This window comes from Drosophila innubila (genome assembly GCF_004354385.1).
Source record: "Drosophila innubila isolate TH190305 chromosome 2L unlocalized genomic scaffold, UK_Dinn_1.0 4_B_2L, whole genome shotgun sequence".
NCBI classification, from domain to species: domain Eukaryota; kingdom Metazoa; phylum Arthropoda; class Insecta; order Diptera; family Drosophilidae; genus Drosophila; species Drosophila innubila.
Window position 1 is genome coordinate 6,751,810 of NW_022995372.1, and position 25,150 is coordinate 6,776,959.

Here is a 25,150-nt window from a genome sequence, read left to right on the forward strand (position 1 = left end):
TATATAGAGCGGCATCCTACCGCAATAACAGGAACTAAGAGATAGCCAAGACAAATACCAAGCAAGAGCAGGACAAACATACGTGCTCCTTGTGTATATTCACTGTGTAAAAGAAATCGAAGCATGAGCTGCACTGTAAAAAATTTAAGAGTAACCAATTCGCCAACAATTAACAAACTTTTAAAATTACATTTTATTTCATTTGTATAATAATATTTATTAAGTAAAATATGAAAAATTCCTTTTGTTTTTTCAAATATGACTATTTATTTACATATAAGTACATATAACAAATTTAGGTCGCACATTTATTTAAGAAAAAATAGCTTTAGCTAATAAAAAAATATGACACTGAGAATTACAAAAATATATAAATCGTTTCCACATTTCTTTATAAAAATAAATTAATAAATTCTTCATACCCACCAAAAGCTAAAAGGAATAAATTAAGTTAAGTGAAAGCTAATGCTAAAAAACTTACTAACTACCAAGTACGAATATTAGTATTGCTAACATCATCATCATTATTATCGTTATTATTATGGAGTTTAGCTTAATTATAAAATATTAAAATGCTAGGGGAGCTCTTGACAAAAAGTTCGGCAAATTGCAGAGCCCAAAAAGGACTTTAAAAACTTAATTATTTAAATATTCATGGAAAACTTGTTTTGTTGTTGTTTGTCGTCATTTAGAATTGAAGTTCATATTAAAAATGGTTTCTTCTTTAACAAAATATATTTTCATATAAATTAAAATCATAGAGCTTAGACTTACAAGTTACCAAAAACAATTTCAATATTCTAGCTAAATTAGTTTAGATTTAGTTTTAAGATTAAGTGAAGCTTAGATTAAGTTCCCAAGAGTGCAGCTTAGAAATATAGGTACTTAGAAAATAGAGCTTAAGTACAGAAGAGACAGGACAGTCGAGATGGGAGAGTTTAAATGGTTTTTGAGTGAAGAATATAGAGGAGAAGTTTTAATAGAGTAGAAGTAGTTGAGGAAGTAGTACAGTGGCAGAGAGAGGATGAATCGTGAAGCTTAGACCTGCAATCGAAATACGTTTAGTAAAAGCAAATGCCTAAAGCTACTTAATATGATCGAAAGCATTCTCTAAATTGCCCCGCATGGAATTCCTTCCCACCTGTGCCGGAGCTTGTGGTCCACCGCTGCCCTCCTGCGAGCCGCTCTCCGCATCCGAGTCCTTGATAGAACCTCCCTCCTCGTCGCCGACGAGTGCCCGGTATTTCTTGGCAATCGCCTCCCAATCGGCGACATTCTCAATGCGATTCTGATTTGCCGCCGAAAAACTGGCCTGAGAGCCTAGAGGTGACAAATGCACCTGGGAGAGGGCCACCGAGTCTGGGAGAATTATAATAGATACTATTAGTTATATATGGTCGAAGGAAAATAAAGTTGGAAGTTCAGAAAGAAATTTTGAGCTAGAGCGCGCCAATTATTAAGAGAAAGTAGAGTTGAAGTATGTAGATAGAAATAGAGAGAGAAAGAGTCAGAGTTACGTATAGAGTGAGAGAGACGATCGCTTGTAGCTACAAAAACTCTTAATCCGCAACTTGAAAGGTGGAGCGGGATGGGGGACTTACTCGTAGAGCTGCGATACATACATTGCTCACCTTTCTTGATCTTCGATAGCCATTTGGCGCCAGCTTTGGTGCGTGGACTGGCCTGACGTATTCCCATCATCTGTACCAGACTTGGACGCTTCTTTTTCTTCATGCGTGCCTGTGGCGTGTGTAAGTTATTTCAAGGCGTTCATTAGAGACAGGACACACGACAAACAGAGACATACAGGAGACACAATACGAACCAGCGATTAAACATCAAAAGCAACCAATAACAAATGAAAAAAATACAAACAATCAAAATAAAACAGTGTGACCAAATGTGCCTAGATATATCAGATTAAACACAGGGTGCTTTGGTGCAAAACAGAGCAACACACTTAAAGCATTCCTTTGACGTTTAAAATCAAAATGTGTCTTTCATTTTCATTTTCCATTTGCAGTTGTTGCCAAATTGCTTTAAATGGTTTGCAGAAAAGGTCAGCAACTACACGAGTTCTGATTCCAAATGTCCGTTTATTTATATAGTTGTAGTTATAATTTTATTTGTAATGCTCTATTTTACCTTGACCTTCTCGACGATCCACATAAACCAGGTGGTAACTAAATTAAGCGGCGATGGCGCTGTTGTGGTGCGATGCATATTGCGTATAAGCTTGGATAAACCAAATTTCCATTCGATGTCAGATTGCGCCTAGTATTTCATAGGTTTTGCATTGCAGTTAATTGCATTATTATTATTATTATTGGAATGATATACGAGCATATGGATGAGACATGAATAGAATAGAAAAACAAGAACACAATTACACAAATGAGTTTCATGATGAATCTTTTTAAGCATTTCACAATTTAAATTCGTTTTTTTTTTACTTTTAATTTTAACTTAAGCACGCTGCAAAAAAGGATTTTCAATAAGGGAAATATACAAATGTAGACGTTTGTTTTGCTTAACAATTTCTAGCCGGAAAGACATATATTTATACACATATATCTTTTTATAAAATTATCTGGAGAAATTGCTATACAAAACCTTGCGCATTTATTGGTATATTTCAAATGAATACTATTAGACTTAAGACATAGACACAAAAACATGCAGCGGTAATTTGAAAAGCATGCATACACTGGCGTTGGTATTTCGCTAAATTGCTCAACACTGGTCACAAAAGCTACGCACTTTTCACTAATTGTCTATGTTAAGCTAGAGCACACACTAATTGTATCTAATCTATAAGCCAGTGGTTCTATCTGCAAGATACATTTTACTTAAGGAAAGTGTATCTCACAAATACAGCTACAATTTGTTGTTGTTTTTTTTTTCTTGAAAAAACCTGGAAGATGCAAGTCTGGGCAGTTGATGGATCTACAAAATAAGCCATTATTCACTTGGCCGAAAATATAAAATATATATAAGAAGTAGTCAGGTTAAGGATTGACAACATTGTATCGGAGATAAGCGAGTTGAGAAGCTAAAACCGTCATTAATATTTTCGATTCTTACATCCATTATGTATACTCTTACATCAGAAAACATTTAACGATAATTTCGGTATATCGTTCCATTGGGACTTTTCGCTTTGCTTCTCACTTCATCGGTTAGTATTTATATTTCGCCTTAACGTATCTATTTGCATTCTTTTTTGTAATTCTAGTATTGTTTATTGTTTTAATCTTTCATTCCATTTCATACTGCATTTTCCACTTTATTGTACTCCTTTTAATATTTTCATTCAAAATTTTACTTCATTCGGTACTTGTTCGTCTGTCTTAAACTCAAATATTTCTCCTATTTGTCATAATGTTCAATTCAAACTTATCAACTAAACACATTTTTTTGCTGAAAAAGACTTGAAGATTAATCAATATATCATTAAATATAATATGCAGACTTAGTTTACAAATGTATTATTATAATAATATAATATTTAACTAGTTATATTTCGAGCAGAGAAAGTTGAATAAAATGAATTTAATTAGAAGCGCCATTAGCAATACTACCTGAATTCTTTGATAGGTGTCTGACATCATAGCAATCAGCAGGTTAATGAGTACAACCACCGATACCAACATGTATATGCCAAACACAATTTTGAATAAATACTCGACCCAATAAGGTTGAGTGGGCACGGCTAAATTTTTGATTCTGTCAACTATCGTTTGCTCCGTCTGCGTCTGGCCAAACACGGCGAAGAAGAGTAACTCAAATGAGGTTAACGGATTCATGCGCACTGTGTCATTTCCATTTCCGTTTTACATATTTTTTCATATTCAAACCATAAATTACCCACATTGTATACCGAATATCCACGAATCCAGATATCAACCCCCAAAATGATATACGAAGACAGCACACACGATGAATATTCCATTTGAAAAATAAAAAGATAACACACGCCCATTTGACATGCGGTTGGCCAATTCGCCCAATCAATTCGCGGTTGATTTGGCCCAATCGACCAACCCCAAAATAACGATTCATGGCCCAATTGTGGTAGAATTTTTATCAAACGGTCAACGGGGTTGTTATCAAAGCATATCAATTTAAAAACAAGTTGTAATTGTTAAAAATCAAAAGGATTAAATCAAACATGATGATAAAAAGGGAAGAGAAAGAGAGAGAAAGGGGGGAGGAGAGTGTGTAATTAGTGGAGATTGTCAATACAAACCTGAATGCGTTGATAAGTATCCGACATCATGGCAATTAGCAGGTTAATGAGTACAACCACAGACACTAACAAATAGATGCCAAAGACAAATTTGAACAGGACCTCGGTCCACTCGGGACGCAGATGTCGCATGGGATTGATGTCCAAGGTGGTCGTTTGTCCGAAAACGGCGAAGAACAAACGCTCGAAAGCCAGAAATGGTGTCATGGGTCCTAACAGCGAATGTTTTGTTTTTGTTTTTACATATATTCACATATTTCAAAATATATATTTTAACACGAACAATACGCACATCAAAACTAACTGTGTGAGGGAAAGTAATTGCTTGCTTGGATTGCTGCATTGATACGATTGATAAAGATAATTTGTTATATTGATATTGGTATTTATATGGATATATGGCACAGGCGTGTGTGCAAATGGGGTGTACGTCAAAAGCAACAAGAGCACAACAGCAACACTTCAGGCAATTGTTCGCATTTCAATTAGATACTAATATATAGTATTTGTATAGGTTTTATCGGCCAACACACATAATTATCGATTCGATCTTTCATGGCGAGTTTCTCTTCATATGATTCGTTTCGCCGTTTTGTGCAGAATTTTTTTGGGTGGCAGCAAGCGGCGGCACAAGCTTCATGCCCCTGGCAGCCAGGCGGGCATGAATTACTGACTATATATATATATTTATATATATGGATTATACATATATATACAATATATATGTATATTGTGATATTTTTATTTTTGACTTGCGACTTGCAAAACATAAACATGCATTAAAAAGAATTGTTTTTCGATTTTCTTTTTACATCTTTGCTCATGATAATAAAAAATATGTGTGAAAGCTCATGGGAAACTTACAGAAATCAATAGGCCTCAAATATAAATTATAAATTAAATTAATAAAATTTTATATTTTAGCTATTTTAAAAAAGAGACTCAGTTCATAAAATGGCTGTGAGTGGGTTCTTCGATTTTAACATTATTAAATATTTCTATAATTCATAAGAAAAACTGCTTAGATTGGATATCTAATAAAATAGTATAATATTATATATAACTTTATTTCCGAAAATTTCCTTTATTGGACAAAATATTTTTAAAATGTTCTATTAAACCTGATATTTTTAAGTTTATGACATTAAAAGAAATTTTATTAAATCATATTTTAATTGTACAGAAGCTGTAGTATTAAAAAAAAATATTAGCTAAACTAAATTACATTTTATATCATGAACTATACTTTTCCAAATTTTCCCTCATTATTTTCAATAGTTCTCTTTAAATATTTTTATACCCGACATATTTTCCTATACCAAAAATATAAAAGTCTATGCTGGTACTAAATATATTTAAAACTTTTTCTATTATTTAAATAGTAATTTTGTGTAGTATTTATTAGCTTTACTATAAAATCGAAAAACTTAAAGCACGATAAAAGAGATATTCATGCAGACAATAAAAAAATATTTTTAAATTAGAAAATAAATAAAGTAGTATTTTTAATAATAACAAATGTATAAATAATACAATTTAATAATGTTAATTATGATACCTATTTTGATTAACATTGATCCACAACATCAAGAATGCACAAAACATAGAACGTATCCGCTGGCCAAGACCAAGATAAAACATGCCTCGAAACGAAAGGAACTTAAAGAACAAGGCTAACGGTAGACAGTAACTATAGATATTATTTATTATTATTATTTTGATTAGTTTTTGTTGCAGAGGTAGTAGTAGTTGTACGAGTATGTGTGGAATTTGTTGCATTTGCTTTTTCCATAGAACTGGAAAATAAGATAATGACAATAAAAACTTGTTTACACACAACATTGAAGGCAAGGAACTTTTCGGTCGGTACCCCTAATAATAATAGGGAGCCGACCTGCAGATAAGTATAAATATATATATATTGATATATCTATTTATAAGTGAGAGAGCCCATGCAAAAAGGCTGAACGAAGAAAGGAAGCGTTTGGTTGCGTTACGTTAACGTTACGGAACTTACGATCATCTTTGTGTTTACGTCGGAATTCGCTGAAGCGATTATCGACATAATTCTCCACGGGCGGGGGACGTGGGGTGGGCATATCATCTGAAGCATATTAGGGGGATTATGGGTAGAGAATTGTATTAGTATTAGATCAAATTGGTTGGATATTTCGGGATATAGGCAGTGGTAGGCAGTTGATTCAATAGCACATGACGACATCAAAGAGAGAGAGGTTGGGTTCAGTATTTGGTTTGGATATTTTGTTGTTGTTGTTGTTGTACAGCATGCAATTGTTGTTGTTGTATTTTTTGTGGTTGTAGTTGTAGGTGGAACATTGAGCACAAAGTTTCATTCAAGGCAGATACAGATACTTATCAACACACATTAAAAAAACGAGGATGTTGCGAAAAACATTCCAACAAAAATAAATGAATATTAATAAAAATGGAACGTAAAAAGTATGAAACTGAAGACTGTAATTAAGATAAAATGGATAAAGTTTCAAAAGCAAAGCAAACGTTTGGACTTACCGTCACTGAAGTAGCCTTTATTGCGATTCTTCTTCTCGAAACTGCGTATATCATCGGGCGTCCAGTTGGCAAAGGATTGATTCAGGGCCACAATGTGCATGGAGAAGCCGAACACGAAGATCGCGAGAACGGCAAGAAATCGAGCAAGATCCTTGAGAAGATCTCCAATGATAATCGCCCAAGGTCCAAACAAATGATGGAACGATAGAAAGTCCAGGATCTGAACACAGGCCAAGAGAAAGGCCAAAGCGAAGCATTGATTACGACAGTAGACGAGAGTTGGCCAATATTCCTTGGAGACGAACAGAAAGGCGACCACATGGACGCCCACGCCGGCCATGCCCAGCAGGAGGACGAGCACCTTGATCGATCCCAATCCGGATTTATCGGACGGATTCGTCAACTCGAACAAAAGTAGACCGCTCAACCAAATGAGCAGGCCTATTTCGTACCAGTAGGGGACCAAACTTAAGCGTAACACCGGATAAATGGGCGTTATGCCCACGATACTCAGGTGTGTCATGAGGTATATGTGCGAGGTGAGGTAGGACATAAACTTGATGATGGGCACCTTGTTGAACTTGTGACCCATCGGAAATGTGAAGCCAATCCATACAGGTGGACAGACGATAAACGCAACCAGCAGCAACATGATCTTCCATGAAGCCCACGTCAATGATCCGTGCCACAGTTCCTAATCCCGCAAAGCAATTCAAGAGAGATCACTTCAAATTAATAAAGTATCTTTAGACAGAATTTCACGAAACTAACTTGCAAGTATCGTTGAACAACTGTATGTGCAATGACTTCCTTTTGCTCGTTCTCGATGAGCACGTCGAGAAACTCCACGTTCCTTTTATCGGTCGCCTGGAGAATCTTTCCTGCCGAATCCGAGCCAGCTGCCAAGGCCAACAACTCTGTGGCCATTGCCTCACATTGTTTTCCAGCAGCCACCAAATCCTTGGCGCGTTCTTTCTCCTGCAGAAACAGAGGGTAAAATAATCTTCTTTTAGGAACTGATGCTCAGTTTCGAGCCCAATTAACTACTTTTTTATGCATTTCTAATTTCATTGGCATTGAAAAAAGTAATGCTGATGAAAATGTCGTTTTATCCGCACTACCATAAAAATAGGTAATGAAAATGTCAACTTAATAGCATTGAAAATACCATAGTAGTGTACAAGAAAATTACATTTTATTAACAATAAAAAAGAAGTTCTAATGAAATATCCTTTAAAAAAATAACAATGAGAATTAATAAAAGTAATGCTTATAGGAAATATATATTATTTCACGGGCTTTGATGATAATGTCATGAGTTTGTACTTATATTGCAAAACTAAAATAAATAATAATAATAATTTTAATGACAACCTAATTTAATTAGCATTAATAATTTAACTGTTGATAAAATTGAATTTAAATTTAAAGGTATTTTCTTTATTTAAATACCCCGCTTACCTTTGTCGAGAGGTTTATATAAATGTTGGATAATTTGGCTGCTGTATCCACTGGAGCTGGTGAGACCAGAACAAACTCTTGTATCGGTTTATTGTTGTGATTCTTGGAGACAACCATCAGATTGTAGACAAATCGTTTGTCCTCCATCAGCCCATAGGTATCATGCTCCTTATTCATGAGATACCTTAACACCTCGTTGTGACCCTCGGAGGCGGCAAACCAGATTGCCGCACAGCCATAGTTCGTCTCGGATTTGGGAGAGGCACCCGCCTCACAGAGCAGCTTAACCACATCCAAGTGACCGGCTTTGGCAGCACAATGCAGTGGCGTCCAACCGTTGCGATCGGTTGCATTTATCTCAGCGCCCTGGCCGAGCAGTATCTCCACCATCTGGAAATGGCCGTGCATCGCTGCAATATGCAGTCCGGTGCGACCATTGCGATCCGTGGATTGAAGGAGTTCCGCCGACCGACTCAGAAGCAAACCAACCACTGACATGTGTCCACCGAAGCAAGCCAAATGGAGCGGATTATAACCCTGCAAATGACAAGGATTAATATCTTATTTATTTAGCAAATAGGTGAATATAACTAAAGTAGAATTAAAAAGGAATAAGGTTTTCTAGCTACTTTATGCAGAAAAACAAATATATTATTATTTCGTCAAGTATCATCAAATAAACTCAGAAGAATACTAATTGAAATTATATAAGAATTTATCTCTATAAAATTAAATTAAAAAAGTACTCGGAATGCATCTATCTTTCTTTAAGTATTACTATTGATGTAAAAATACATCGAAATATCGACAACTCGATTTTCGCGGAAGCGATTATCAAGTAATTCAACTCGATCATTTTGTTTACGATCTATAGAGTTGATTACATCGATTTCCATGAAAGCATCGATAACTCACAAGAGTTTGTTTATCGTAGTTCATTTGCAGAACTAAATAATCTACAATCGAAACTTTTCTTGAAATTAAGTACTTGTCGACAAGTTATGTGAATTCAAATGCAAATAGAGGGCGATTTATTGGGAATTTAACCACCAAAATTAATTTTCAGACTCAACTAGTTTATTGAATAAACTTTATTTTTAAAAAAATCGGTGAGGTTTCTGTCTTGCAAATTGTTTTTTTATTTGGTAGCAACTCGATATAAAACTCGATATATCGTTATTTTTCCCGACATATCGACAACTAGATGATTTTTTGGGGCGATTTTCTACTTCGATATTCAACTTGATCTAAAATTTGGATTTACATCACTAAGTAATTACCACTCCCTGAATAATGATCATAATTTTTGTATCTTTATCGCTTACGTTCTCAATGGTAGCTGCATCCACTTGCACACCCGCCGAGTTGAGGAGCAATCGCACCACATTCTCATTGCCAGAGAAGGCGGCTAGATGAAGTGGCGTCATGCCCGACTCGGTGCCCAGTTCCCCGAACAGACTCTGGCCCGTTGGAGTCTCCGATTTGACCGTGGCCGGAACACTGGTCAACAGCTCCCGCACGGTATCCGCCTGCCCATAATAGGCAGCGACATGGAGAGGAGTTAATCCCAACTTTTTGCTATTGATACGCAGAGAATTTGTGCTCTTGAGTACATCCAGCACTTGACCGTGTCCATTCTGGGCAGCCAAATGTACGGCCGTGAATCCAGCTTTATTTTCCTCCGTACAAGAGGCGCCGGCACGGACGAGAGCCTTCACAACATCCGCATGTCCGCCCTCGGCGGCTAGTTGTAGGGGCGTGGCATCGGTCAACTTATTTCTAGCCGATATCACGCCAGATCGATCGAACTTCATGAGCTCCTCGATCACCTTGACGGAGCCCTGCATGGCAGCAATATGGGCACAAGTGTTGCCATCCTTGCTGGTGGCATTCACCAACGATGGATGCTGCTGCAGGAACAATTTGGCCACTTCAGAGTAATTATTCTGGGCGGCGACATGAATGGGCTTCTGGCCCAGATCATCGGTCGCATCAATGTTGGCGCCCAGTTCGAGCAACAACTGGCAAACCTCCATTTGTCCACTGGCAGCTGCCAAATGCAGCGGCGTCTGTTTGCGCAGTGTCAAAATATCGATGACAGCATTGTGATCCTTGATGAGGAACTTCACCAGATGCGTAAAGCCGTTCATTGCCGCCAAATGGAGGGCAGTACGTCCCACCCGGGACTTGGAATTGATGAAGGCCTTGTTCGTTAGCAGCGCATCGCAGACGTGCAAGAATCCCCGCTCCGCTGCCAAGTGTAGGGCCGATCTTCCCTCCGTATCGAAGACATCGACCCTGGCATGATTCGCTAAAAGGTTGTTGACCAGCTCCATGTGCCCCCGATGACAGGCGATCAACAGCGGCGTCCATCCCACCGACGACTGACGGTTCATGGCCTTCTGTATGTCCGTGGGATTCATGTGGGAAATCATCTCCATGAGGACATCATTGTTTCCCGCCACGGCACAATAATGAAAGGCCGTTTCCAATGCATTCTTCGTCTGGAGCGTCACATCGGCTCCATTCTCGAGGAGCATGCTCACAATTTGCTTATCGGATTCGGGTATCTTGACCTCCTCCTTGGTAATTTGGCAAGTATAATGCAGCGCCGTGGCGCCATCATCGTTCACAGAGTTAATGTACGTGGTCGCCTTTTCCGGTCCGTGTTTCTCCTTCACCGTCTCAATCAGATGACGAACAATCTCCGGGTGACATGATCTGCACGCCATGTGCAAAGGTGTCTCCCCAGTCTACAGAGTGCGAAAGTAAAGCAGATTAAGTGAGAGGAATAGTAAGAGAATTTAAGAAAGTTAGTCTAAATTATTTGAGTTTATAATACTTTATAAAACATTTTAATATTTTGTTAAAAATTAAAAACTTTAGTTAAACTATCTATCTAATATCTATAATAATAATGATGAGTTATATCCTTGGTTTGCTTTTTTTCAAATGTTCTGCTTCTCATTTAGTTGTAAAATTGAGTAATACTTTTAAATATTCTGTAATTCAATTTGAATTTAAATAAAATTTAATTTAATTAATTTTAGAACCATTTAATTTTTGCTACTTTTATTATATTTATAATTTACAATCCTCTACTGTACTCACATTGGACTTGTAAAGCGGATCTCCGCCATCCTCGAGCAGTTGCATCATTGTGGCAAGATTCCCGTGACGCGCGGCAACATGAACTGGCGTCAGGCAATCATCGGTTGTGAGATTCGGACTCGCTCCAGACTTTAACAGCATGAGGGCACAACGGTCGCCGTCCTTGACACGTGCGGCAATGTGCAGAGGCGTCTCCCTTAACTTGCCACCTCTGACATGAACGTCGGCGCCAAAGCCAAGAAGTGTTTCCACAACAGCTGGTTTCGCAGATTCCACAGCTATGTGCAGGGCTGTATAGTTGTCCTACAAGAGAAGAGATTTAGATGATGTTCCACAGATTTTAAGAGTTGCCTCAGCTGTCAACTCACATTGGTGGTAACATCGACTTTCTCGCCCTTCTGCAACAAGGTGTTGATGATGCCAGTGTGTCCATATTCGGCAGCGGTGTGAATGCTGCGTGCACCATCCTTGTTGGGCATATGGAGATAGACACCCTTCTTGAAGAGCATCGTGGCGCACTCAGCATGGCCATTGAGTGATGCAATGTGCATCAGTGTGCTGCCATCCTTGGTGCGCTCGAAGATGCTCGCCTTGAATTTGTCCGCCAGAATCTCAATAACATGGGCGTGACCATTTTCCGCTGCCAAGTGCATTGGGGTGCGATCTAGCGAGGGAAGCAAAAAAAAAAAACAGTTCATTAAGTGATAGTTAAGGAGTACATATATCCGACTCACCTTGATTATCCGCAATGGAGGCAGAGGCACGCACTCCGTAAAAGTACTTGAGCAGCGCCTCATCCCCCTCAGCGGCCGCAATGTGCAACGGTGTCTGCCCCTCGCCGTTCTGGGTATCCACATTGGTGCCATAATCCACAAGTATTCTGACCATATCCACATCCCGCCGTCTGGCGGCCAAATGCAAGGCCGTGTCTCCATTTGCCGTTGTTGCCTGACCATGAAAATGAAAAACGAAAACAAGAAATGGAACAAGGTGTGGAGCATAAGTAAATTGCATATACTTTTATTTTTATAAATGCAAATCATATTTAGCAAGCATAAAACAAGGTTAACCCTTGAGCCATAAGTCCTGCCCTACACTTGACACCCTACAGATTTTGCCCAACTCTATTCCTACTTATTCAATTTTCAGCTGCGTTTTCGCAACACATTTGACCCAGTTTATTAGCCGGCTTGGCTGATTGCGTGCTAAGCTGTTGGTCAAAGTCAACTCACTCGAACTTTAACTTTAACCCCTTTCGGTTAATTTGATCAACACGCACTCTGCTCTTGACTCTGTTCCTCCTGCTTCTCTTAATTCACCTATTTCTCCTTATTTTCCAGCTCATTTTCACCTGTTTTGTGTGCCTTCCATGCAAATTGAAAGCAAGCGAAACTTTTGCCAAAGTCACAGCACGTTTGCATTGTTGCACTTTTCACGCTTTCGCTCAGTGCATTGTTGCCGCACTTCACATTTGTGTTGGGCGCGTAGAGTTGCCATATCAGCTGTGACATTTGCATATTTCAGATATTTCTTTGATTTATTTCCACAGTTTCGAGCAACTGAAACAAGCTTCATTTGCATTTTGATTTGCCTTGACAAATTTTTGATTGACAACACTGAAATCAGTTTAAATCAATCTAAAGATTAAGATTAAACTAATGCTGAAGTAGTTTTTAGTAAAAGTTTAGAAAACGAAATCAGATAGGAAAAAGTAATGATGAATAGCAACATCAGTATTGTAGTTGTACTTTGGTTTTTTTTTTACCTCTTCCGTAATGTTCTCTCCTTCACTGCATTCTCTATAAGTCACCCTCATATCTAATAATACTTTACACATGTGAGTATATGTTGATAGTTATGGTTATAGAAAATAGAGACTTACCTTTAGTTGATCCGCCGTTTGTGCAGCCAAGAGTTCTCTACACATCGACTGATTTCCCGACTCGACAGACAGCAGCAATGGGATTTTGCCACGCTATTTAAAAGAGATAAAGGGACAGAGATAATTTCATTTTAGTTGGCATAATTAAACACACACTCCCAAGAACACAGACACACACACACATAATCATAAATAACCAATTAGCCAATTCATGCCTCAAGTGTTAACGGGCTGCATGTTTGCTATTTTTAGCCAAGTTCGCAACTTTTTCGCGCGAACTTTGAACTGGCAAAGGCGCATGAAAAGCGACCCTCCACATTTCCACACTCTTCCCCCACTTTTCCCTTTGCCATTCTCCTTGCAGTGCTGTCTTCGCTCAGCTGGCTCAGTAAATCAAGTTGTAGAGCAACTTGTGACCCTCGTTTTTGATTTTATTTTCTCTCTTTTATTCCCCTCACTGTATTATTATGTGTTTGTTGTTGGCAACGAGTTGAGCGCCCTCTGATACTTCGAAATACGGCATACCGAATCTATCTATCTATGCGTGCCACTCTCATTGTTCGTTCAACTATTTTGCTGTATCGAAATCGAATGGAAATGGAAATGGAAATGGGCAGGAAAATCGTCAGCTCGAATGCCAATAGAAGATGATAGCTAAATAGTTTATCCAGCTAATTTTGTCTGACAGTGCTATTAGCTGTGTGAATGGGTGTGTATTGATGTGTGGTTGTGTGTTCTACTATCTAATTGATTTAAATCAAGTTTTCCGTTTACCAAATCGCCAAGTCTTTTTGTCTAGACAATCAATCGACCCCACTATGTATACAATTCGTCCCCCCACCCTATGAAGAAAGTGGAAAGGAGTCTTTCTTTCTTTCTTTTGGGTAGTCAAATTTATGCACTTGCCGCACGTCGCGTGCGTTGTGGAAATATCGGAGCACGTGATGCGACAAATAGTTCCGCATTTTGTCTGATTTCTTTCGGGTTTCCGGGCTCAATGCAAGTTAATCAGACAACAGCTCTGACATTATTTTTAGGCTTTAGTTTATTTTCTTTTCTTATTGGTATTTTGAATGCATTTACGTTTGGAATTTTGCATATCGATTTTTCACAATTTGTTAGCTTTATATGCGCACTGTTATTGTTTCCTCTTTGTATTGCTTATTTTTTTTTATTTATTAAACTTTTGTTTACGTTGACACCGCCTGGCACCAGCATTGAGTGTACTTCAGCATAAAATTGTCGGCATAATATTCTTGGCAGCAACTCATAACTTTAACATTTACCAGCAGCTCTGGCAACACTTGTGGCTTCTTCAGAAATTAAATCAATCCCAAACGGTGTCAAAAGTTCGGTGATATCCAAATTTTCTTAAACTGAGTACGGAATATTTGACTCAAGTAGCGTTTTTTTTTCTTTCTCTAATAATAATATAATATTTTAATCATCGAGCTTATTAAACGAATTATGTACTAAAATCAAATATTTTCCACTAATTTGTCTATTTTAATCCTGATTATATTTGATAAAGTGTTCAATTTCATATATGCTGTTCATTTTCATATATGCTGAATGCTTACTTTAAAAATTCCTGATCAAATCAAGAATTGTAACCTACAGTTTAGAATTTATTTCACATTCATGCAGATATTCAAATGTGGTCACACTTACGCCGTCTGCCTTTAAGCGTATATCCTTGCCAGCAGCTGCGAGTAAAGCTCTTAGGATATTTGTTGCCGTGCCCGTTTGACGACTGGACACCAAATGTACCGCAGTTTGGGAACGTGACTGAAATTGGGAAATGACAGAGAGAAATACATTAATATAGTCATAATAATTATTATTATCATTCAAGTGTGCACACACTGGGGCTGGCACGCACTTATCTAAGTTTTGGCAAACCTTTTTATGCGATTTTTGTGTTTGTATATATGTGTGTGTGTGTGTTTATCAAGATGACACCCAAAAACTATTCACTTCAAAATCCAAATTGCAACTGAATGAAAGAACGCTCTGTTTTTTGGCTTATAAGCACATTTCGTGTCATTTAGCTGTATTATTTTCTCTTTTTCTTTTCATATCACAGATTGACAGCAACAGTGCTTCCTGCTCTTTGGCACCTGACAGGCCTACCAAGTCATGGGTCGCGAGGGAGGGGAGTTTAGGTGTTGTGCCTAGGTGTTCCTATTGTTGTTGCTATTAATGTAGTTGGTAGTTTGCCACGCACACGAGGCAGACACCCACTTCAAACTTGGCTGTTGCCAAAACAAAAGTTAACATCTGCCTTTGAATGTATAATTGTATGTGTGTGTGTGTGTGTGTGGTTGTGTTTGTGTGGGTGTCTCTGTGTGATTCCTATTGCCATCTTGTTTGCTCTTTCCCTCTCTCTTCGCTCTCTAGCCATCTCCCTTCTAAGTACTCTGCTGATAAACATCAGTAATTTCGGCTATGAGGCGCTTGCCACGCCCCCTTCATTCACATTGCGGCAAAAAAAATTAAAATGTGTAAAATATGCGACTTGTAGTAAGATAAGCGACTGAAATATACCCTGCTGTAGCAAACGAAAATAAGATAGAATATTAAAGAATTTTCTTACTTAGCTAAAACAAATTGGCAACGTTTTTCAACAAGTAATGTAATTAATTTTTATTTTCTGGCCTCAGCTACCTCTATATACAGCATATGATCTCATTGTTACCTCATTTAAGTTTAGTGGGAGCGGTGGATATAATTAAATTAACTTAAGTTCATTCTATATGCTTACATACTCTTATGCAGTTCAGAGAATGACTTAACTTCTACACACTTTCTAATTTATTTTTAACCACACCTTATGTGATCATACGTGCCCCTTCTCATAAGTTATATGCTCTTCGCTTATTTTCTTTTCCTACTTGGTATAGAAATTAGAGAGTGCCTGGTAACCGCAGTTTGTTTACCTTAGAACGACAGTCAGCCCCTGGCTGAGTCGTCTTTTTTCTTTTCATTTTTTTTTTAATTAGAGGCCTTGAGAGTCCGACATTAGCTGAGCTTAAGTCTTAACCTTGTCGCCACTAATTGGCCCCTTAGCCCCTAACGTGTCAAAGTCACATGCAACATGCGGCACATCTTTAACGCTGACCTTTGCACAAAATAATGCGTCTAATGGAGTTTAAAGTGCTTTTTAAATACTACGTCATTAGGTCAAGTGACGGCAGTCAAATAATATTCATCGATTTTTTAAAAAGACTTAAGACCTATATTAAGGATACACTTAACATGAGAGTGTAAGATGAATTATTTAATTTAATTAATTTTGTTTATTTTAATTTTATTAATATAATTTTTTTTTTTTTAATTATTTATTTAGTTAATTTTTTTTTAATCAAAGAATGCATTTTTGCAAGGAAATTTGTATTGCCTACTTTTTAGGGCTATGAAGCCTGGGAAACTACGGATACTGCGGCGGATTTATTATATATAAGATACTAACAACATATCTATTTTTCCATTGAACTTAAAGTAAATTTGATATAATATTTAAATTAAGTACTAAGGGACTACCAAAAATTTAAAATATAGTTTTTTCAATCTGAGAAGAATGGTTCCAGATTGAAATGTCAGATTGCCTAATGTATAAGTCTTATATACTTTTGACCTTTAAATATTTCTAGAAATACTTAATGAAATTTATCTTAATCAAAACGAAGCTAAAATGCAGAACACAAATGATTATAATAATATAATATTAACAGATGAATTCCCTATAAGTAAAATTTTTATTTTTAATGGATTTTTATTTTCATTTGTCGTTCCACAGAATAATAACCAATAATGCAAACTTAAGGGATAGTTTAAGGTACATATTTGGATTATACTTACACCGCCGGTGGAAAAGGGATCGACACCGCGTTTTGTTAGCAACAATTTGACGACATCCTCACGCGAATACATTGCCGCAATATGCAGCACATTGTAATTATCCTGCAAGGAGTGAGAAAGAGAGAGAGTGAGAATATGTGAGAAGAGAAGTGGGTGAGACTTTAAATCAATTGTGTAAGTCATTGAAATGGGAAAAACCAGGAAGGGTCAGCAAGTGTTCAATGGGTCAAAGTCAGAACACTTCATCCTCCCCTCGTGCCCCTGTTCCTTATACACTTTGCATGCCACGTCAAGAGGTGCGGCTGATTACTTGGCTGTTGTTGGTTCATGCCACATAAAATCTTTGCATGCAGACTTTCACTTTTGGCCATTTCTTAATGGTCGTTAGCTTTGGGCCAAGTCAAAACCATGCCACACATGCAATAAGTGCATCAGAGCTCTTGCCACATGACCCTGCACCAGGAATTATTTTTAAAGATAACGACGGGCTCCAATTTTGATTACCATTTCTGCGACAAGTGACTCACACACTCGCATATGCCAAATCGGGGGCAATAGAACAATTCTGGGTACTGAGTACTTTCCCATTTATCGCCTCGCCTTATATAATAAGCCATAACACAATAAAAGCGTTACACATACGCCGCATGGTCCCAACGTCGACGCCGGATTTACCTAAGTTATAACTTTTCCCCGTGGTCATTTTTTTTTCTTGGTCTCTTTTCTTTTTACTTTTTGGTGGGCCACTTAAAACGGAAGTGAGTTGGGCTTTCATATGCCTCAATCTGAGTATATAATGGACATTATTGCACTGTCATGGGGTTGGTAACATACACTTAACGGTCTTATGAACAATGTGAATAGTATGCTGAGCGTTAGAGCTTCTTATTAATTTTGTTAGTTGCGTAATTGTACATCAAGAAATTATTGATATTCAAACAGCATAAATATTAAAATGTGAAATTTTTTTAAAATGTATTTCATTTATAGATGTTTTTAATAATTGATAAGTTTAGTATACTACTTTTAGATCATATTTTTTCATGACTCTAGAAACATCCTAAAAATTCCTTGTCTACCTATGTACAGGTAATGTAAAACTCATTAAAAAACGATCTGTTTACAGATACCTTTATCAACTACCTTACTATATCAATCAGTTAGTGACTTTTATATGGTTTCTCTTTGCGTCACGCAAAGTTAAACAAGTGTATACGTAATTCTTGGCGTTTTTTAAATGTCTTCAGTTTCAACTTAATATGCCGACTATTTTTGGGCTGGCAGTTTTCGCTAATTTGCATAGAACGCGGGACGCCAAAATAGGCGAAAAAATCAAGTCAAGTCTTGGCTTTGACATGTGTCCAGAAAGACGTTGTTCGGTTCGTTTTGGCCAAGTCAGGTGGTTGCGGTTCGAAATGCTCGTAAAACAAAGCAAGGTAAGTCAAACACAGTGCCTGGCAAAAGTACACATACATTGACTGGCACGAGTGCTAAACTAAATGCTAGACAGATAATATTTCACGCGCCTGTTTTGCATACTTTTCAGCTACTTATGTGTGTGTGTGTGTGTGTGTGTGTGTGTGTGTGTGTGTGTTGTGTGTATGCTTGAGTGTGTTTATTGCTGTTGTTGTGGTTTTGGCGCAACGAAAGCAAAAACCGGAAACAAAACAAAAACGGAAGCGCAAATTTTCCAGCACATTTTTTCGCTTGCAGGGCAAAAGGAGTGGAAAAAGAAAAGACAAGGGGAAGTAGAAAAAAGGGTGAGCGAAAGGGATTGTAAAGGTAAGACGACCCAGTTACAGTTTGTTAGTGTGTGTGCAAAACTCAGAGCGCAACAAAGTATGCTACAATTTCTGAAGCTGAAGATGAAGTCATTCACACTCTCCCTGTTCCTATCTCTCTTACACTCGGACACACACACGCAATAGACAATTAAAAAAATGTTGATAATTGTAAAATGTAAATAAAAAAGCTGATGTCAGCACATTGCGATTAATTAAATAAATGAATTTGAGTCAAGCTCAGAAGTTGCCACATGTTGTGCGTGAGGCAGCAACACGCACCGCAAAATTTGACAAATTGAGTCTGGGCCAAATTACAAGGCTAATGTAAGAATTTCACGCTGTCATCGTGTGCCTTGAGCTAGTACATTTACTAAGTTAAGTTAAGAGTGCTCCAAGTCTGTTTTAATTAAAATTGCATATTAATGACGCCTTTTGGGCCATAAAAATGTGGCCATTTGTCTTGGCCAAAGGTCAGCTCCAAAAATGCCGCAAATGAGGAAAGAGTGAAAAGAGAAAGAGGGGTAGTCGGGTTGGGGTGAATCCATTGGGCGTATTTGAAAGTCGGCCGCTTGATTAATCGGCTTTTAAGTTGCAACAAATGAAGTTGGTGACGCCTCCTGAGATACTTGCTTCCTTGGTTGCAACTGACATGTGTTGGCCACGCCCAGTTCCCCTACACTCACACCCCTATTGTCCCTCAGCTTGTTAATTACACACACTCATTACATCATTTCAGTGTATTTCGTGTGTGTTGCAAGTGTCGTGCTTGTTGCAAATAATTTCGAGATAAGCTCAACTCTAAAAAAATGATATAATGAAAAACTCAATTCATCACACGAGAGAGCCGAAACACATGCCACTATAGCTTTTAAATTCATTAGTTAAAAGTACAGTTCTAATTACAAATAACTGTGAAAGTAATTATAATTACCATATGTTTATTTTCGTTATAAAATACTTCAAGGGACCAAGCCCATGACAAATTTGATGAAATCATAAAAACTTTACAAATAAACATGACGCATCTTTATAATACACTTTCCACGCTTTTTCTTGCACTGTACAAAATAACGTGACCGCCATTTAGTTGGCCATAAATTTTGTTTTTTGGTAAGAGAGCTTGAGATATAATCCGCATAATTTAAGATACATACAAATGAAATTCGTATAGACAGATCAGTGAATATTTTGTTGTCTTCTCAAGAAACATCTTTCAGAAGTTACTCAACTGAGGCATACCCTATTTAATATATCTGCAAATTTATTTATAAACAGTCTTATGAGCGTATAACCAACATCCGGAACAATACAGAAGTAAATTCTTAACTAGTTTAGGTATAATTTCGGGATTTTCTGCGGGGGAAATGTTCTTCAATGGGTTTTTTTTAATGCGAGTCTGAAATAGAAAATCACAATTTCCATGTTTGTTTTGGTAATTAAATCCGCTGACTTTGCTAACTTTTTTTGGTGACTTGGTTTTCTCTCGGATTTGCCAACAATTATATTGTAATTAGGTCAACGATTTTTATCGCCTCAAGCTCAACGCATGCTTATGTGTGTTGGCCTGGCTCGCTGAGCATTTGCCCAAAAATTAAATGCGGTAAATTTTGGTAAGTAATTGCGGCATGCGAACATAATGCCCAATGTCCAAAAGTCAATAGGCCAATTGCAAATTGTCGGGAAAGAGAGTGAGTAAGTCATATGGTCCAATACAATTGCTTACTTCAGTTATTAAATAGAGTTCATTTCCGATTATGTGATTGGTGAGAGAGTCTAAGTATTAATTCAGCTCATTTAATAGCTTGAAAGTTAAACTAAGGAACTAAATTATCATATTTGACCTTGTTGTTTTTGATTTAAAAAAAAATTGTTGGCAAATTGTCTAAACAGCCTATTTCAATATTTCACTTTCCACATTATCAGAGTGTTTTAAATGTAATCCATACATTATTAATAATACCAGCAACATAATTTTAGAACTGGTTCTCCATAGAAACCATTAACAGTTTGTTCATTTGCGACAATCTTCACACAGCTTTTACAGCATTTTATCAATGGATTACCCTCAGTACCTTATCATTATATCAGACTGTCTTCACTCTCTCTAAAAATAACTCTGAAATTTGCTTTGGCGCCTCAAAGTTGCCAGCAAAAATAGAGTAAAAAAAATCACAGAATATGATATCGCAACACCTTCTTCTCTCTCCTTTCCTCTTCTTTCTCTAACATGTATATACACTCGGTAGGAAATTCCTATGCGGCTTCGCGTGTCGCCTCAAAAAATCGTAACAATTGAAAGCACCTGGCCAAAAGGTTGGCCAAGTTCTGTTCAGTTGACCCACAGCGGCCGTTAAGTGGCAGTTGGAAAGTCCCGCCGGCGATTTGCCCGCACAATGCGTGTGTGCGGAAAGTGCGTGGACCCTTTTCCCTCAGGCACCCCCTTCATGCAACGACGCCCCCGCGTGAGATTTAATTATGCGGTTTTTATCGATTTGACACAATTCCACGGCTTCTATTGTTCCTGCCGACTCTTCTCTCACTCCCCCTCAGCATTTGTATTCATAGGTTGGTAATTTAAGAAGATTTCAGTTACTTTAAGCACTCAGTTCAACGATATTCTGATAGTCGATAGTTAGTCACTCGATACTTACATTATTTCGAGCACCAACATCGGCACCCAGCTCTATCATGCGATCCATTATCGCCGTTTTATTGTCCTTTGTTGCATACATCAACGGTGTCATGCCGGTGTTCTGAAAAAGATTTAAAATATTGAAGACTCTTTAAAAATAGGAACATTGGAAATACACTTAAGCTTATAATATAAATGTGAAAAATAATGGTTCCTTATACGAATTCCAAATTTTTTTAAGGAATTACAAAAAATACACAAAAATTGAAAAAAAAAAACAATGAATTAAACTTTAGGATTCCAAAATAGGGAAATAATGTCGGTTTTTCATAAATGCCTTTTAAAAACCAAACTCTATATCAAGGCTATTATTCATATCTTGAGTTCGATGTCCAACAAAACTTCTACATTTAAGTGTTTGGAATCCAATATGATTCATTCAAGTATTTTGCTCATTTGTGTAGCTTTTGTTGTTAAACATTTGCTAAACATTTAAACTCTTAGCCCCAAGTAAACATAATGCGCTTGTAAGTTGGTCAAGAAACTTTGGCAGTCATCATCATTATTATATATTTACGAGTATACTTGAATATCCAAGTCTTAGAACTCCAATTTTCCCACTCCATCGTTGATAAGCTTACATTTTCACCTCATTTGCTTTGTTTTATGCGTAATTTTCATAATTAAAACTAAATCAAGTCCAAAACAATAAGCTGTCTGGCATCTAAAATAAACAACAAAATCTAAGCAAATCCAAATCAGAGTAGTGTAATGAAAATTCTAGTTGACTAAACAACGCCCAATAATGATAAGTTTAATGAGAATTTGGCACCCAAAATCTTTCTCTTTAAAAATGTAGGTGATCAGCAATATTTCAATAAAATTATTGTAGAAATGGATTTTACAATTGGCCAAAATATCTAGTACTGAGCTATTAAACCTATTAAAGATTTCAAATAAAATTTGCAATTTCTTATACTTTTATTAAAATAAACTATGAAAATTACAGGGTATCTACTAATTTAAAATATATTTCCCATTCGAAAATACAAGCTTTTCCTTAATTTGCTATTTACTTTATGAAAAAATTACGGTTTCTATCAGCAATAAGACAACTTTAAAAGAAAAATGTAAGAAAAGTTAGTCTTACAATTGAGATGCTTTCTCTAATTTAAAAATTGTTTTAAAATTATGATGAGAATAAATACATAAATAATTTATAAGTGATCAACCGTTTGTCGTTAGCCATATAACTCGAGGGTATCAATAGCCTGTAGTCTAACAGAAACTCTATGTTAATGATGCCTTTCGCACAGCAAATATAATTTGCATGGCATTTCATAAGGCGAACCCTTTCCTTTCTACTTTGTCTACATTTTCTTAAGGCATTTTCCATTTGATTTCCTGTCTAGTTTTCTTTTTTTCCCTACTTGCATTTTATTGTCAGTCAAAGGGAGGGGGGCATGGATGGAGGGCGGCTTCTTGCAACGTTAATTTTATGTCAACGACTTTGCGTTTGAATATTTTTATGGTAAATTGAAATCGAAGCGCTTCAATTTCGATGCTTTATGAGTTTATTCGTTGTAGTCAGCGCAACTTGTGGCAGGACGCAGAGAACGTTGCCATTGCCTTGGCAGCCAAACATTTAGGCCTTGCTATCAAATAACACACACCCACACCGACACACACACATCTATACACAATACAATAGAGCACATCCTGTGTCGTTATTTTGGCTAGTAAACAACCAACAACTAAAATGCCGCCAGGCGACGTTGATAAGGGCGACGTCGCCTTACATTTTCGCTTCGGACTTGGACTCCAAAATTGATTTTACAAAGTCGTGTGTACTCGACTGGGAGCGAGCACTGGGAAAGTCATGTCGAAATTACTCACCATATCAAGGACTCCGGCTAGTGGAATATGATTGCCATCCTCGCCGACATTCGCCACATATTTCTCGAGTTTCTTCAGCTCGGCTTCAATTGGCGTCCATTCGCTTTTCATTGCCAATCCCAGCACCTTGTTGGCCGTATCCCTTATGGAGGCTCCCGCACTTGGCGGCTTTGGTGCTGGGAATATATCAGTATCCTTCTTATCGCCATTGCTGGAACTATCATCCTTGGGATCCGAGTCGGCTTTGCTCGCTGGCGTTGCACGTTCACTGCCCGTTGCCGAATCGTCCGGCGGACCCGTCAACGATGACGGCGTCTTACGGCCAACACCAGCACCGCCCGCGCCTCCGCCACGCCCACCGCGTCCACCTCTCGGCTGCGACATGCTCGCTGTGTTGTCTTGCTCTCTCTCTTAGTCCTGCCTGCCTCGACGTACAGGTACCATGTCCATTTCCATTACACAACCGAAAAGCAAGTTGCAACTGCACTTTTAATATTTTACTGTTCGTCTCTCTTTTCTCTTTTCTGTTTATTAAATGTAAGTGTAATTTATTTTGTTTATTTTATTATTAGTTTTTGTTAGTTTTCGTATTGATTCGTTGCATAGTTATTACTGTTGGTTTTGCACTCGCATTGCACAATAATTTGTTGGCCTTCGCATTTTACCAATATTTGTTACCAACAATTTGCATTTTCATTGGCAACACACACACACACACACACACACACACACACACACTTGTAAGTCAGAAAACAACAAACGTTTGTTGGTTACTTTTCTACCACTTTTCGTATGTTTCCTCAACACATCCGCTTTCTATTATTATTCCTTTACTTTCTTGTTTTTCTCCGCTTTTACTACACTATTTTATATGTTTAGCCTCTTTTATTGTTTTGGTTGCGTGTGCGTCTCACTTAAACGCCAATCTGCCTCTTGGCTCCATTTTCTTTCTCACGTTTCTTGACTTAATTTTTTTTTTTGGCCAACTTCACTTTGGAGCTAAACAACCGTTTGCCACGAGCTTCTGCGAGTTTCTGATTTGCCCGTCCAAAATAATTTTGCCACATGCCTCTAAAGGCAACACAACACCTTGGTAACATGACGAAAGCCATAGAGAGTTGCTGCACCTCAAAACTTTAGACGACAGACGGAAGACGGAAGAGAGGAGACGAGGAAGGCAGATGGAGTCGGAGTCGGAGTAGCGTCCTCCTCTGAGGCGCACGCGTTTGTTTACAATTGTTGATTCCAACACTCTGAACAGAACTGACACAGTTTTTTGGCGCGAAATTATCCACAAAGAGAACTCGGAAGTTTCGTCAAGTTACTGAGCTTAGAGATGGGCTTGAGTTGGGAATTTGCTATGATTCTTGAAGTCCAAGAGTTCATACGGATAGACTAATATTTTACCTACTCATTAGAAAAAGAGGAATGAAAATTAAATGATTTTCTAATGCCCTATAATTAAATATCCTTTGACTTAAGGGTGTCAAATAGTAAATAATTCCCTGCATCTATTATAATTAGTGCAAAACAAAATATAGAAAAACACTTACAAGAATATTTTGAAAGAGATAAAATATAGCTTAGATATACACATATGTAAAATATAATATTTGTTATTATAATTAACAAGTACACAGAAAAAAAATCCGGGATACCGGGCTAAAATCCAGGAAAAGAATAGGGTAATCCCGGATTCTTTTAAACCAAGTACAAAATACATAAATCAAGCCCGATTTTTT

The 25,150-nt window shown here is 37.5% G+C and overlaps 1 protein-coding gene across 2 annotated transcripts; it reads right to left on the reverse strand.

Annotated features, from left to right (window-relative positions):
* Positions 1 to 769: 769 nt before the first annotated feature.
* Positions 770 to 23,792, reverse strand: LOC117780748 (serine/threonine-protein phosphatase 6 regulatory ankyrin repeat subunit B). 2 transcript variants are annotated; one of them, XM_034617391.1, is made up of 18 exons: positions 23,409 to 23,792; positions 21,532 to 21,633; positions 17,097 to 17,198; positions 14,907 to 15,023; positions 13,236 to 13,328; positions 12,088 to 12,301; positions 11,722 to 12,017; positions 11,354 to 11,656; positions 9,568 to 10,995; positions 8,243 to 8,779; positions 7,553 to 7,759; positions 6,782 to 7,475; positions 6,267 to 6,353; positions 4,250 to 4,461; positions 2,146 to 2,274; positions 1,632 to 1,740; positions 1,142 to 1,359; positions 770 to 1,044 (listed from the first exon to the last, which is right to left on the reverse strand). In XM_034617391.1, the coding sequence occupies exons 1-18, from the start codon at positions 23,790 to 23,792 to the stop codon at positions 1,039 to 1,041; spliced, it is 5,238 nt and encodes a 1,745-aa protein (XP_034473282.1). In that variant the 3' UTR covers positions 770 to 1,038. The 2 variants fall into 2 exon arrangements, 1 of the variants encoding a protein (XP_034473282.1); XR_004617114.1 differs by lacking the exons at positions 770 to 1,044; positions 1,142 to 1,359; positions 1,632 to 1,740; ... (12 more) ...; positions 21,532 to 21,633; positions 23,409 to 23,792 and adding an exon at positions 13,119 to 13,171 and having other exon boundaries at positions 13,236 to 13,310.
* Between the last annotated feature and the right edge of the window lie 1,358 nt (positions 23,793 to 25,150).